The sequence below is a fragment of the Hippopotamus amphibius genome, chromosome 2 (genome assembly GCF_030028045.1).
Source record: "Hippopotamus amphibius kiboko isolate mHipAmp2 chromosome 2, mHipAmp2.hap2, whole genome shotgun sequence".
Classification (NCBI taxonomy): Eukaryota; Metazoa; Chordata; class Mammalia; order Artiodactyla; family Hippopotamidae; genus Hippopotamus; species Hippopotamus amphibius.
Genome location: NC_080187.1, coordinates 147,633,657 through 147,647,557, shown reverse-complemented (window position 1 = coordinate 147,647,557; position 13,901 = coordinate 147,633,657). Strand labels below are relative to the sequence as shown.

General features: G+C 52.5%; 1 protein-coding gene across 1 annotated transcript; it reads right to left on the bottom strand.

Moving 5' to 3' along the window:
* Window positions 1-6,813: 6,813 nt before the first annotated feature.
* Window positions 6,814-7,827, bottom strand: LOC130844538 (myeloid-associated differentiation marker-like). Its single transcript, XM_057720732.1, has one exon. The coding sequence runs from the start codon at window positions 7,750-7,752 to the stop codon at window positions 6,814-6,816; it is 939 nt and encodes a 312-aa protein (XP_057576715.1). The 5' UTR covers window positions 7,753-7,827.
* Between the last annotated feature and the right edge of the window lie 6,074 nt (window positions 7,828-13,901).

The window sequence follows — 13,901 nt, the reverse complement described above, 5'->3', positions numbered from 1 at the left end:
GCCTGAGGGATGGCGTGCTGCTGGCAGCAGTGGGCAGCCGGGAGCCCGAGGGGCAGGCGGGCTGCAGCCAGGACAAGGGGAGTGACTGACATTGGCAGCAGAACTAAGAAGATGGCATTGGTCCTAAGGCTTGTCAGGGCCAATGCAGGGAAGGAAGGAGGCCCAGAGGGACCCCCACCCCCACCCCGGGAGCAGCCTGGTTTTCCAGATGGGTGGTTTTGGAGAACTTTGTTGCCTGAGGAAGCTCTCTCTCCTTCCAGGGAAAGCATTGAAGGGATTTATGGGAAACAGATGCTGGGTGGAGTGGGGGTGACAGGATGGGAGTGAACTGAGCTCCCCTCCACCTCCCCACCCCTGGTCAGAAGCAGACCCAGAAAAGACCAACTGGGCAAACCCTCACCAGCCCAGCCTGGCTCCAGAAGCGGCCTCAGGTTACAGCACACAGGTTTTGTCAGCTAAGAAAGGGTCCCTGAGGACTTGGGCTGCAGCAGGGCAGGTGTGAACACAACTATTCTAAGAAGTCACACGTGTCATGCTCACTGCAGGTCAAACCCTTCTCTGGATTCATTTGTTCCTTCCAGCAGCCCTATGAGTTCTGTACTCACTGTCCCCATCTTCACGGGCACAGGGAGGTGAACTGGCCCAGGATCACACAGGTAGTAAGTGGCAGAGCTGGGATTTGAACCTGGGCATGTGGATTCAGAATATTAAATGCCACTTAGCACTGACCTTGCAATGTATTCCCAAAGACAGAGAGTAGCCAGTACTTCTGTACCATCTGATTAGGTGACTTATAATCTCTATTTCATTTCACCTTCAGGGATATTATCATTGTCCCCATTTTATAGATGCTGAGACTGAGGCTCAGAGATTACTTTGTCATTTGCTCAAGGTCACAGTTACGCCCTGACAGAGCGTGAATTTGAATACAGGTCTGTATCCCTGCAAAGCTCAGCAGGTAATAGAACCTCAGTACATGCTGAGCCCCTTCCCTCCCCTCTTGGGTCCAGGAATCATCTCCTGGCTCCTGTGAGTCCTGGTCTGGCTGCAGTGCCCCACCCAGAGGTCCTGCAGCAGCGCCCCCGTCTCAGCCAGACCACTTCCTGCTGACAAGGCAGCCAGAAAATGCCAGAGAGTGTGGAGACCACAGGCAGGGGCCGATGGAGTCTCACCATCCTCTTTCCACCCACCCGCCTCTGCGCAGGGACCTTCGGACAGGAGCAGCCACACAGACGAGGGCCGCGTGGGTTGGCAGCCAGCACTGCCGCCCCCAACCAGGGTGGACAGCCAGGTGCCCGAGGCCGCAGGAGAGAAGGGTCCCTCTTCCCTCCACTCAAAGGTGGATTGAGGAAGGCCAGCTCTGTGATTTTTCCAAGAAGCTGGTCCAGAGCCAGCGAATGGGAACATCTGTGCCCTGGGCTCTGTTCTGAATGCAGCCCAGGCCACAGTCTGGGGCTTGTTTCGGCTGGAGTCACCCCTGCGTGGAGGGGACTCTCCCCGCTGGGTGGGGCTGCTCTGGCCGCTGCCCCAGGAGACAGGGAGCCCAGGCCAGGCAGGGAGCTAGGAAAGGGCCTGAGGCTTGGGCACTGGGCCGGCGGGGGGGTGGGGGGGCTTCTCCACCAACTGTGTGTGCCAAAGGGCTGGAGGAGGCCCTGGCCACCAAGCAGGTGGGCTTGGGGGCCACAGCTCTCATCCCCAGACCCCTGGACCCAAGGCGCCTCCCTTCCCTCTGCCTTTGGGGACACACGTGTGCGGGCATCTCTCAGCTCCTCCCCCAGCCTGTCCATCAAGGGAACATGGAGACCATCCGGCCAGCGCTCCCTCCCCTGACCCTTGTCCTCCACGTGGTATATTTTTGAAAGTTAAATTCTGTTTTCTTAAAAAGGTAATTTACTTACATGTTTCACAATCAAAATGCTCAAAAAAGCCACACATTGAGAAATGTCCCTTCCACCTGTGGCTCCACCCACTCCCCCCTCAGCTCCCCTCCCCCACCAGGACCAGGGAACTGCTCCACTGCACTCCGGGAGTTCTGTCAGTGCTTCTTGATGCAAATCAAGCATATACAGGTTTTTTTTTTTATTTCTCCCCATTTGGCTACGTAAAAATAACATACTATACATTGTTCTGTATCTTAATGTTCTTACTTACTATATCCTGGAGATATTTCCTTATCATTATTTTGACAGCATCCTCATGTTTTCTACAGTATTCCTTCATGTGGCTACACCATGGTTTATTAACCGGCAACCTAAAAATGAGCACATGGGTTGTTTCCAGTCTTTTCAATTTTATTTTCAAGTGAGATTCATGCCAGGCTGCCCTGGTTAGAGAAAGTGATGGGTGAGGCCACACCCTGCTTCCAACCCCCACTGCCTCACGAGAAACCTCTGGCTCCAGAGAACACAGCTCAAAAACCATGATTTTACCCCAATCCACTCATTCTATAAATGGGAAATTAAGGCTCAGAACAAGGACAAGACTCATCTGTGGTCATGAGTTATCCTGTGGCAGAACTAGAACTAGAAATCAGATCTCTTGGGCTCTGCTCTCCATATACTCACAGTTCACCCCAGGGGGACCAGATCAGGGCTATGGGGCCACTTGAGTGGTGTCAGGACCACATGTGACCGTGGGCCCAGCCGAGGGCCCCAGATCTGCCTCTCTCTCACTCTGGGCTTCCGTTTCCTCTTTCCCTGCTTGGGATCAGCCCCTCTGTACTCCCAGCAGAAAGGACTTTCCATTCCCTAAAGGAAACACGAGCTCCCTAAACAGGGTGAGAGCACTGGGGCTTCTGAGCTGGACTCTGAAAAGGTGGAAAGTCAAGAATGTGCAGAAAAGAGGGCGTCTGGGGGACCTCAGACTGTGGAGGCGCCTGGAAGCAGTTTGTGTTTCTGAAAAGCATCACTGAAGAGCTGAACCACTAAGTGTCTGACGAAACACATTATGAAACAGAAATATGTTTACTGCCAAGCAGAGGCTGCGGGGGAAGAAGAGTCTGTCTAATCAGGAAGGATGGAACCAATAACCAAGACCCAGCAGCCAAGAGGGAAACAAGCAGAGAGGGTGCACAGAGGGGAGGGACCAGCTTCCATCTCCACGTCTGAGTCTCCAAGACGGGCACAGTCCAGGGGCACCAGGAAGAGGCAGGGGTGGGAGGGGACCAGGGGTCTCTGGCACTCCCTCCTCCATCTTGTAGATGAGGAAACTGCCTCACCCAGCAGTGGGTGACCTCCTCAGGGTGACGTGGCAGGTTTGTGGCAGAACTAGGGTGGATGGGGCAGAGTCCCAGCCTGGAGGATGCTGCTGCCACACTTGGAACAGGTAGCGTGGGGCAGAGGGAAGACAGCCAGCCTGGGAACCGGGAAACCTGGGGCCTGTCTCTGACTCTGCCAGACACAGGGTGACTCTGGACACATCCTGCTCCCTCCCTGGGGTCCAGCTGCACCTCCTCTATGATGAGAGGGTTGGACTAAGCAGAGGACCTTCACACTCTCTTTTGAGCTCCAAAGTGAGGGGACTGGAGCTTGCCTTTAAATTATGACAAATGACCCTTAACCCCCCAAACAGGAGGGGTGGAGCAGCCGCCGTCAGGACTCGTGAGGCTTGGACAATGAGGGCCTCAGGTGAGCCCGTCCTGGGCAATTCTTTTACTAAAGCACAGAGGCATTTCCATCCTCCTGGTAAGTGAGGTCCCAGGGCTGTGTTCAATTTGATTCGGGAAAATAGAAGAATATGAGATTCCTGCACCCAGATGTGTGGAAGTCAATGCATACTTACTTTCTGTTGATGAAAAATTAATCAAAAGTCAATCTAAGAAAGAAGTGGAAATTTTTATTTGAGTCAACCTGAGGAATATGACCTGAGAGACAGTATTTCATAAAGCTTTGAGCACTATTCCAAAGACGTAAGTGGGGAGGCCGGTATGTATGTGACTTGGGGGAAGGCATACATGCAAGCAAGCACACAGCTTGGCAGAGTTCCTGCTCTGTGAAAGGACCAGATACCATAGTTAATGGTTTTAGTGCTTGTCTAAGTATGGGAAGATGCAAGAAACTGAGCTCATAAAAATTTCTCCTGAAAAACTGTGGCTCTCTGACAGTCAGTTCTGCCAGTTTTCTCAGATCACAGTCACATCCTGATATTTGACCTAAATTTCTTTCAGGGTGGATTATAGGTCAGCGACTACAGTGGCTGATGACTTGATTTTTGTAGAATTGAGTGGTGGGCAACATTTTTGATTCCACAATCCTCTCCCTTCCGGGCTTAATTTTGACTAGGGTTTGGGAGTCTTTTCATGGCAAAGTTGTCCCACGGCGCTAGGAATGCCCATTCCAGGTCACTCAAGGTACTTGCTATTACTCATCTAGTCCTGTGAAACAGTAGCCAGGTGCCTCTGGACCACCTGTCTTACTAGTCTGTCAGCTCCTGGAAATGGTTCCGTCCTGTTGCCTCTTCCCATATCTAGAATCACACTATTACAATGGCTCTTATAGGAGTAGACATCAGGTCTATCATTTCAAGTCACCTGGTCATCATTATTTTTATCAGAGGCTCAATCACACATTCGTCAATGCAAGAAACAATTATCTTGTAAAAAAAAAAAGGCAGAGTACAAATAATACAGCCTGTGACGTTAATAAAGTCTTAAGTAGGTGGTTTTCTCTTCTAAGGAGTTACTGTGGCTGGAGCCAGAAGATGAGTTGTTGATCTTCATGGCCCAGCAGGTATTTCTGCCCTTGGGGAGGCCTGGTTAACACACACTGCAGATGCACACTGCACACTAGAGGGGACGGAGGAGGCCCAAATGGGCAGAGAAAATTTTTATGTTGAATTTTTTCTTGTGTTGCCTTAAAATATAAATTTTATTTAATTGCTTCTTAAGATTTGCCTGCCATAGGGACCACTTCCTGGGAGCCCTCCCCCTCCACCCAACCTGTCACTGGGTGAAGGTCCCATGCTCCGTCCCAGTGCAGGGGTGAGTGGCAGCAGTGGGGGGCCTTCCCCTGCCCCTCCCCCACAGCTCGGTTGGCCTGGCCCCTCTGGCCCTGGGGACACGAGGATGCTGGGCTCTGAGGCTTTGTGGCTGAGAGGAGGAGGGGAATGAAGCTCGTGGTGCCTTCACAGCCACCAGTTACTGTAAAGGGCTAGGGCTGCTGGTGCTAACGCCGGCGTGCACGCGCGCGCGCGCACACACACACACACACACACACACACACACACACACGCAAACACGCACACTGCGCGGGCGCACAGGCACATACCTTTAAAGAGAGGCAGCCAGGCGCTGGCAGGGGCCTTTTCAGAGTTAGCAGACAGGATGCTGGGCATTCAGATGAGGCCCAACCTCTAGTTTCCCAGGGACGGGCCCCTCCCTAAGCTCTGGCTCAGGTGGGGTGTGGAGATGGTAGGAGGGGCTCCCACAGAGGGCGGTTTGGGGGAGGAGGGAAATCTGCTAGGCCTCTTCTGAGCCCTGGGCAAATTTGGGTGGATTCGGATCTTTTGACTTGGGGGGGAGGGGTTTGTTTTGTTTTGTTTTTCTTTATATTGAGGTTAAAGAAATTCTGTATGTGAGAGAACGGACAAGACTTTTCTCTATGATTGACAGCACGGGCTGATGGGAGCCAGAAGCTCCTGGGAATCACATAGATATATATTTATACATTCATATAGATCACCTTGTTCATGAGTCCCAGAGAAGCAGGAAGCAGCAGAGAAAGCAACTAGCGCACAGAAACACAGCTCCGTGTGCTCCACCCAGTCAAGCAATGCAATTCCTTTCACTATGGCAGAAGCGGTCCCCACCCTCCAGAGCCAGCCCTCTGAAAAAAAAAAAATGTAAAGAAATTTCCCCTTTAGGAATAGGGCTATTCACAAATTTTCGCCTTCCTGTCCAGAAAAAAGAAAAGAAAACAAACAAACAAACAAACAAAAAGCTAACATCACCTTTAAGGCTGGCAGTGGCCCTTCTCTTCTCCCTGCAGAGGCAGGACGTGCTGCTGTGAGCACGGAGGCAGGAGGGCCACATCGCTGCCCCTCACAAACCCCGCAGACAGTGGTCTTCAAGACCCTGGGGTTCTTCACCAGCTCTTTTTTGATTCCCCAGAGAGTAGATGGGCTGGAAAGCATCTACCCCTTGCTTCATTTACAATGGGAAGGGAGTCTTTAGGAAGCCTGCACAAGTTCTGGAACCAGTCTCAGGTGGGGCTGAGCAGCAGGTGGGGCCTTGGAATCCAAGTCCCTGCTTTAAGCTTCCCGCCTCCTGGAAATTACTGACCTCCAGAGAATTATTTTATCTTAAAGGGGAGGTGCACTGTACATCAGCTCCACTGGGGAAAGGGGACCCAAACCCTAGATACCCACCCCACACCACTCTGCATTCCACACACATAAGCAACGAAGGCACTGCCAGAGAGACAGGCATGCTTTGGCAATGAGGCCCCTCCAGAGGCCCAGGGTGTGAAGAGCTGCACATGGGGCTGTGTGATGTGCAGTCAGCACCTTAGGAGGAGGGAGGGGGGCGGTGGGCAGAGAAGGAAGAGGTCAGGGTCCTGATGGATCAGAAGAAGGAAAGTGGAAAGAGGTGGTCATGACAGGGGAGAGGAGAAATCAAAAGACAACCAGAAAAGTAGAAAATGGGGGCAAAAAGTAGAAAATGTAGACAAGATGAGAGCAACGAGAGAGGCAAAACAGAATGTGGGCAACCACACAAAACAGGAAGGAGACAGAGAAAAAGAAGGGAAGGAAACAGAAAAGAGAGTGAGAAGAATGAGGAAGGATGTGAGGAGGGAGAGAGGGGACAGGAAGAGCACATCAGAGGGCATCAGAAATCAGCACAGAATCCTCTGGCGACAGAGGGAATGGGGAGACCCTGTGCAGAGCCTCAGAATCTGATAAAAAAAACTGGTGGACCACGTCCACTAGGTCAACCACATAAATCAGCAGGTTGATGGCTGTCAAGATGGCCACAGCCAGTCGTTGGTCCCAGACACACACATAGGAGGTGAGTTTATCACGGCAACTCACATCGCTGGATCGCTGGGGCTGCACAACGAACTTCTCGACGAACTGGTAGAGTGGCCAGAGGACCACAGCAGAGGCGTAGAGGAGGACAGAGAGCAGACTCAGCCCCAAATGGAAAATGGGGAAGGGGATGGGCAGCCTGTTGTCCCAGTTGCACCAGTTCAGCACGATGGCCACGGCTGCCAGGAGGAAGCAGATGGAGTACACGGCCACGCACCACAGTAGGGCCGGCTGGTGCAGGTACAGATAGGGGCTGCTGATGAAGGCAAAGATGACACAGGCCACGAAGATCTCCAGCCTCTTGAGCGGACCTGGTAAGGTGAACATATAGCAGGAAAACTCACCAGTCAGGGCACAGGTCCAGGCCACTTCAGTGGCATAAGCCACAGAAGCGATGCAGGAGAAGGCAGTGGCAGTGATGACGCGGTCCCAAAATGGGCTCTGAGGCAAGAACTGGATGTAGGTGGTGCCAAAGACAATGGAGGCCGAGAGGCAGAAGAGGGTGGCATAGCAGGCACAGGTGATGAGAAAGCTGTCCCAGGAGAGGTGGAGGTGGGACTGGAGCCCACACAACTCAACTACGAGGATGAGGAGGGTCACGATGAAGCAGAAGCACCAGACAAACATGGACCAGTTACCCATGGGCCCCCTCCAGGTGCCCACGCTGGCCACCAGGGAGAAGGCCACGCAGGTGGAGAGCAGCTGCAGCAGGCGGAGGAAGTAGCCCATGATGGTCACAGAGCCCAGGCCTGAGGGCGATCATGTGGAGGTCGTGGTGGTCACGCAGGTCTATGTCACCCGATACGGCAGTGGTCTTTGCTGAGGACCCAGCAGTGGAAAATCCAGCTCTGGGGTCAGACTCCTGGAAAAGACTCAGGGGCCTGTGACAGCTGAGGCTCAGGATCTCTGGAGTTTGAACCGATCGTCCAGACACGTGGGTACCAGCACAGCCGCTCCAGAATGATTCTCCCTGCCCATCACCCTTGGCCTTGTCAGGAGACGTGTGTTATCCCAAAGCTCACAGCCATGTTGGGTCTGGCCTCAAACCATGAACATTTTTTTATCTCTTTGAGCTGCGTGCCATTATCTACAGATACAGGTTGGTTAGGGTGGTGCTTATCTACAATCCCAATCCTTCAAGGCTCTTAAAATTGAACAAGAATTTTTTTAAAAATTCATTTGGTAACAAAATTTGACCTGCACAATTGTAAGATAATTTATGGTCATCATTTATTTCACTTAGTGCGAGTGCTCAAAGGTTCAGCTGCAGATATATTAATGTGCTTGATTACAAGGTGCTTTCAGACCCCAGTGGGGTGTTATGTCCTATAGAGCAGATGCACCACGTTACATGATTGAAGCTGAAAAATTCTGAATTCTGGAGCATATGTGACCCCAAGGATTTCAGAAATGGGACTGTGGATTGTACTGCTAAGCCCATTTTACAGATGAGAAAACTACTCAGGGATTTCAGTACTTCCCCAAGGTGACATAACCAAGAAGTGAGAACCCCAGATAAAAATGCCAAAGCTGTGGGTTTGAACTCTTTGCCCTACAGCTCAGCATAACAGTACGGCCCATTGGTGGGACCCCAGGACCAAAGCTCGGGGCTCTGGAACACAGGACAGTTCAGGGCCATGGCCTGCTTGCACAGCAACCTGAAAGAGACACGTGTCCTGGCCTTTCCTCCCTGCAGCCATCACTAGGAGAAGCTGCCATCTGAGGTGACACAGCCCCACCCAGATAAGGGTAGCTTCAAGGGTGAACAGGGATAAGCCACAGGGTGAGAGCAAGGCAGTGGGGACAAGATGATATGTGAAAAAGGCAGTGGGGACAAGATGATATGTGAAAAAGGACCTGCTTTAACTTTCCCTCCCCACAATTTTGCCTTAACATGTGTGTTGACTCTTCCCCATTTGGGAAGGGAGACACCAACCCAGCATGATTCCAAGGTGGAGCGTCATGGAGGAACCACAGAATAAGTTAACATAATGTTTGGCTTTTAAGCTCCAAAGCTGCCATCCAGGTGTGAGTCTGGAAAGATCTAGGAGTAGTCCTACCTGAGTGAGGATTTTCCTGGCCGGGGAGACTGGGTAGCAGCTTCCAAGCTGGGAAGAAGGGATTGGACATGAACAAAGATGCCGTGTCTGGAGGCTGATGCGGAGCCTTTCAGGGCATCCCGGAGAGGGGGTGGTGCATGGATGGATGATCGGCCCCCTTTGAAGGGCAGGAGCTGAAAGAGGAGGCACCTGCTGGACCCCAGGGAGGTGACAGCCCTGAGGATGCACCCAGGACTAGAGTGGGCATAGCAGAGTGGAGATGGCTGGGGGGATTCTGGGGTCTGAGTGGCCCTGAGGCAGCCCAGCAGGTGTCTTCTGACCCAGAAGGGATGCAGCCTGGAGCCCACCTTCCCCGTGGAGGAGGGGCCTGGCATGGAACTGAGAGGGGAGAACAGGGGCCTAAAGGGGTTTCAGGGCTGGGACAGGGGACACGTGGCGAGAGTGGCAGGGACCATGGAGACCATGGACTTGCCCAGGCCACCTGCCCAAGACAGGCCTGCCAGCCAGGGCCCAGTCCTGCCTCCCACAGGGGCCTCCTGCGAGGGTCCCCGTGTGTGGGGGGAGGGAGAGCCCCTCCCAGCCTGCTCCCTCCTCAGGGACAGCTGCCCTGTTTCAGAGGGCCTGTTTGCTGAGAGGCCCCCAGGGCTGAAGGGCCCGCACCCTGAGCCCACAGCCAGCTTCCTGCCCTCAGGGGCCTTGTCACCTTTGCTGATAATAAACCCTGGGAAACGCTGTGGCTGGAAAGAGAAACACAGAGCAAAGCCCGAGAACCTGCCTGGACTCACAAAGCTCCTTCAGCCCCAATTACCAGGGGAAACCTGGAGCCTGCTGGCCTCCCAGTGGGCACTGCCGGGGCAGGGGAGGGGCACTGGCTGTGAGTGTGGATGGGGGTGTCATGTGTCTGTTCCCCAGTTTGTTCTCACCAATCTCCTAGAACTCACCCTGTGATCCCACCTAAGGCTAGAGACAATTTTGAATGCATTTATCTCCACAGAGGCCGGCCTGGGGAAGGAGAGGTGTGGGGGTTCCAGCTGTGTGACCCTGGGTGAGGCCTGTGCCCTCTCTGGGCTCAGTTCCTCCACCTGGAAAGCAGGAGGTTTGCCTGAGTTTCCCCAGCAGCCCCTCCTCCTCTGTAACCTGTGAGCATGGACATGGGACCCCCCGTCAGAGCACAGCCTAGATGTGGCTGAGCCCTGCCTGCCCAGTGGCCAGGCCTGTGGACTTGGAAGACAGTGAGCCGGGAAGGTCATGGCCGGGACACAGGAAGGAAGGAGGAGGTGCAAGAAGGGCAGAGGAGGAGGAGGGGAGATGGACACTCAAGTGACAAGGAGGCTGTGGGGCCTGGAGGAGACACTTCATATCTGGATGATCCTGGCGAAGTTATTCATCAGTGCCTCAGTTTCCCCACCTGTGCAACGGGCTTAGTACCTACTTTGTGTCAATTAAATGAATGAAAGCATGAGAAAGGCTTATCAGAGGGCCTGGCACATGACCCACTCAATCCATGCCAGCTACCTGTTCCCCTCCCCCTCCCCCTCAAACAGGACTCAGAAGACCCTGGCCCCACTCTGGACATAAGCACATGCAAGCTTGACTTGCTCCAGGTCAGGGGTTGCAAACCAGTTTGCCCTGGAGGTGACCTGCAGATGTGTTTGGTTTCCTTCACAGTGTTTTCTGGAAGAGGTTGTGTAGAATTGGTGTTATGTCTTCCTTAAATGTTTGGTAGCTGCAGTGTTTAAATCTCACATGAATATCCAGATTTCTAGCTCCTTTTGAAGCCTCAGGAGATCTGGTGTCACTGGGCTGCGTTCCCTTAGGCGAGGGGTGGCTGGACCTGAGCAGCTGCTACACCCTTTACTTTATATGGTTTTCCATTCTCATCTTCATATATTTCTGTATTTTTCTTATTCTCGTGTATAATTGACATAAAGCAGGACTCTAATCATCTCACATGTGCCTGGTCTCCCCACTGCAGCGCGGCCAGCCTTCCTGCCTGCTCACAGGAGCGTCCACCCCTCCATCCAGGGAGCATCCATGTCCTCAACCTCACGTACAGCCTTCAACACACTTCACATGCTCTCACATCATATTTACACGTGTGTACATATATGCACGTTTGTAGGCGTATCTGCAGATTTTTTTCTGTTTATTGACATGAGACTGTGTCACACACACTGCATCTTGCTTTTCTACCACCCCCGACAGATGCAGCTGGTCCTCTCCAGGGGGCCTTAGTCCTCTCCATCCCCTTCACTCATCTCCTTCCCTCCCGGCTCCTGTGAGCATTTGGACTGACCACCCTTCTCTAGATCAGTGGATCCTCCCCTGTGAGTCTCAGACACTGGGGACCACAGGGTTATGACAAGGGGTCCTTGGATCCATGTGCCCACCATGCTCTGGAGCAGGAGGTCAGCAAGCTTTTCTGGAAATTTATAAAGATATGATAAAACTGCTCTATTTTTCTATTCATCTTTGTTTCCTAGCCCTACAACAACGAGTTACCACGAGCCTGGTGGTTTAAAACAACAGAAATTTATTCTCTCACCGTCCTAGGGGCCAGAAGTCTGAAGTCAAGGTGTCAGCAGGGCCGTGCAGTCTCCCATCCTCCAGGGGAGGGTCCTTCGTCTCCTCTTTTGTCTTCTGGAGGCCCCTTAGCTCGTGGCCGCTTCACTCCGTCTCTGCCTCCACCTTCACGTGCTCATCTTGTCTCAGCTCTGGGTGTGCAGAAAGATCGCTCTGTCGTTTCTCCTGTAAAGACACCAGTCACTGGACTGTGGTCCCTCCCTCCAGGATGATTTCCATCCCCAAGCCCTTAACTGAGTATGTCTGCATCACCACACCTCTACATGAGGCCACATGCTGAGGTTCTGAGTAGACATGAACTTGGGGGGAACACTCTTCACCCCGTGACAGTTTTCTCTCATGTCTTCCTGTCCTCTCTTCACGGTGTCTTTTTCTGATGTGTTCATCACATTCAGCCTGTCTGTTTGCTGTCTCTTTCAGATTAGTGTCTGTTCCCTGGAGTTCTTGTGACTCACAGTGGATTCTTCCCTCGTGTGCTTTGTCATTTACAGGACCCCTTTTCCCTGGGAGGATCTGCTACCTGGGTTGGGAGCTTCACCCAGAATTACTGCGCTTGGTCCTGCCCAGGACCCTCCAGGTCAATCGCCTGTTGGGCACAGACTGTGTTAACTTCCCAGGTTGGAGTTGCTGGACCTCAGCGATCATGCACGTTTGGGCCCAAAACCACAAGAATTGAAGACGCGAGACTTTGATTTCTCTCGTGGAGACTTAAAAAAAAATCCAAAACTCCTGTGGAGGCGGATTTCAGCCTTGACCTTTCCTCTCACTGAAGGGCATGGTTCTCCATGTCTACCCTCGTTCTGAGGCTGCAGGCCGTGTGGCTCTGGCTTTTCCAAAGTGCCTCAGCTCCAACTCCTTACCATGTGCTATGCCAAAGCCTCATTCCTGACCAAGTGGGCATATAGACCAGCCTCCAGCTGGCCAGGCCCAATTCTCCCTCCCCCTCCCCCTCCCACACACAAGCAGCAGTCACATCAACTCTGCCACTGAGTGTTCACGAGATCCTTGAGCAAATCATATAACCCAAAACCCTTCCTCTCTTCTTTGCCTTGTTAACCTTTATTTGTCCTTTAAGTCTTGACTCTTAATCACCTCCCCCAGGAAGCCTTCCTGGATTCCACCAGCTCCATCTGCCATGGCTCCCACACTGACATTTCTGTGAAGCAGCCTGGTGTGGGCAGGTCTCCACAAGCTCCTGGGTCTTAACTGAGCACAGCAGGTGAGGCAGGGAGGAAGAGAGGTGAGAAAGGGAGGTGGCAGGAGCAGCAGACAGGGCCCATTGTGGATGGGCCTGAGCATTAGAGAAAGAAGCTGGATTTTATCTGTAAGTGATGATGCCTCACTGACATTCTCTAAGGAGGGCTGATTAGTCACATGCCCACTTTGGAACTGACACTCTAGCTTTTAGGAGGGAAACAGAATGCAGGCCAAGAAGCTGGGTGGCCGGTTTGGAGGCTAATCTCACAGTTGAAGTGTGTAATGATGGGCCTTGAGCAAAGACACTTCCGAGCGGGAGGGCGAGGGCAGATTTATGAAATATTTAGGGCTCAAACATTCCACTGGTCTTGATGACGGAAGGGGCCAAGAGTGCCAGACATTTGATGCCCCCAAGGGCAGCTGTAACCTCACCTCTCCCTCCTGCTCCCTTCACACCTCACACCCCATCCCAGGTGCTCCCAGCACCCCTGCTCCCTCTGTGCACTGAGTGCTTTGGGAAGGGAGGCTAAGAAAGGGGTACACCAGCTGGAGCATCAGAGAGGCAGCCTGGGGTCCGGCCTCTGTGTCTCCTTGAGGAGCCTCCGATAAATGTGCTCATCCTTGCCACCTGCACCTGGATGCTTGGCTTGTGTGTTCAAGAGGGTTTTAATTTTTTTTTAAGAAATTAAAGTTCTCAGCCAGGCAAGCCCATCCCGGTGAATGACCACACAGTGAAACATGACAAGGGTCTTTCCCAGGCCCGACGGCACAGAGCTGACCAGGCAGCCAGAGGCAGCTCCTCATGAATCAGCCTCTGTTAGAAGGTCAGCAACTCAACGCCTGGCTCTGCCCCTGGGAGTTTGACTAAACAGTGACAGAAGCGTTTATGATGAAATGTGGAAGGAGAGTCTGTGTTGTCTTGGATGACAAGCCTTCCATGATTGATGTTTTTTTTTTTTTCTTAGTAATACACACACGTATTTCTTTGTAATTTATGGCCACATAAAAACTGATTTTTATGTTATGATAATTGTAATA

Excerpts from the sequence above, each read along its gene's own strand:
- LOC130844538 (XM_057720732.1), bottom strand. The coding sequence starts at position 7,752 with ATGGGCTACTTCCTCCGCCTGCTGCAGCTGCTCTCCACCTGCGTGGCC.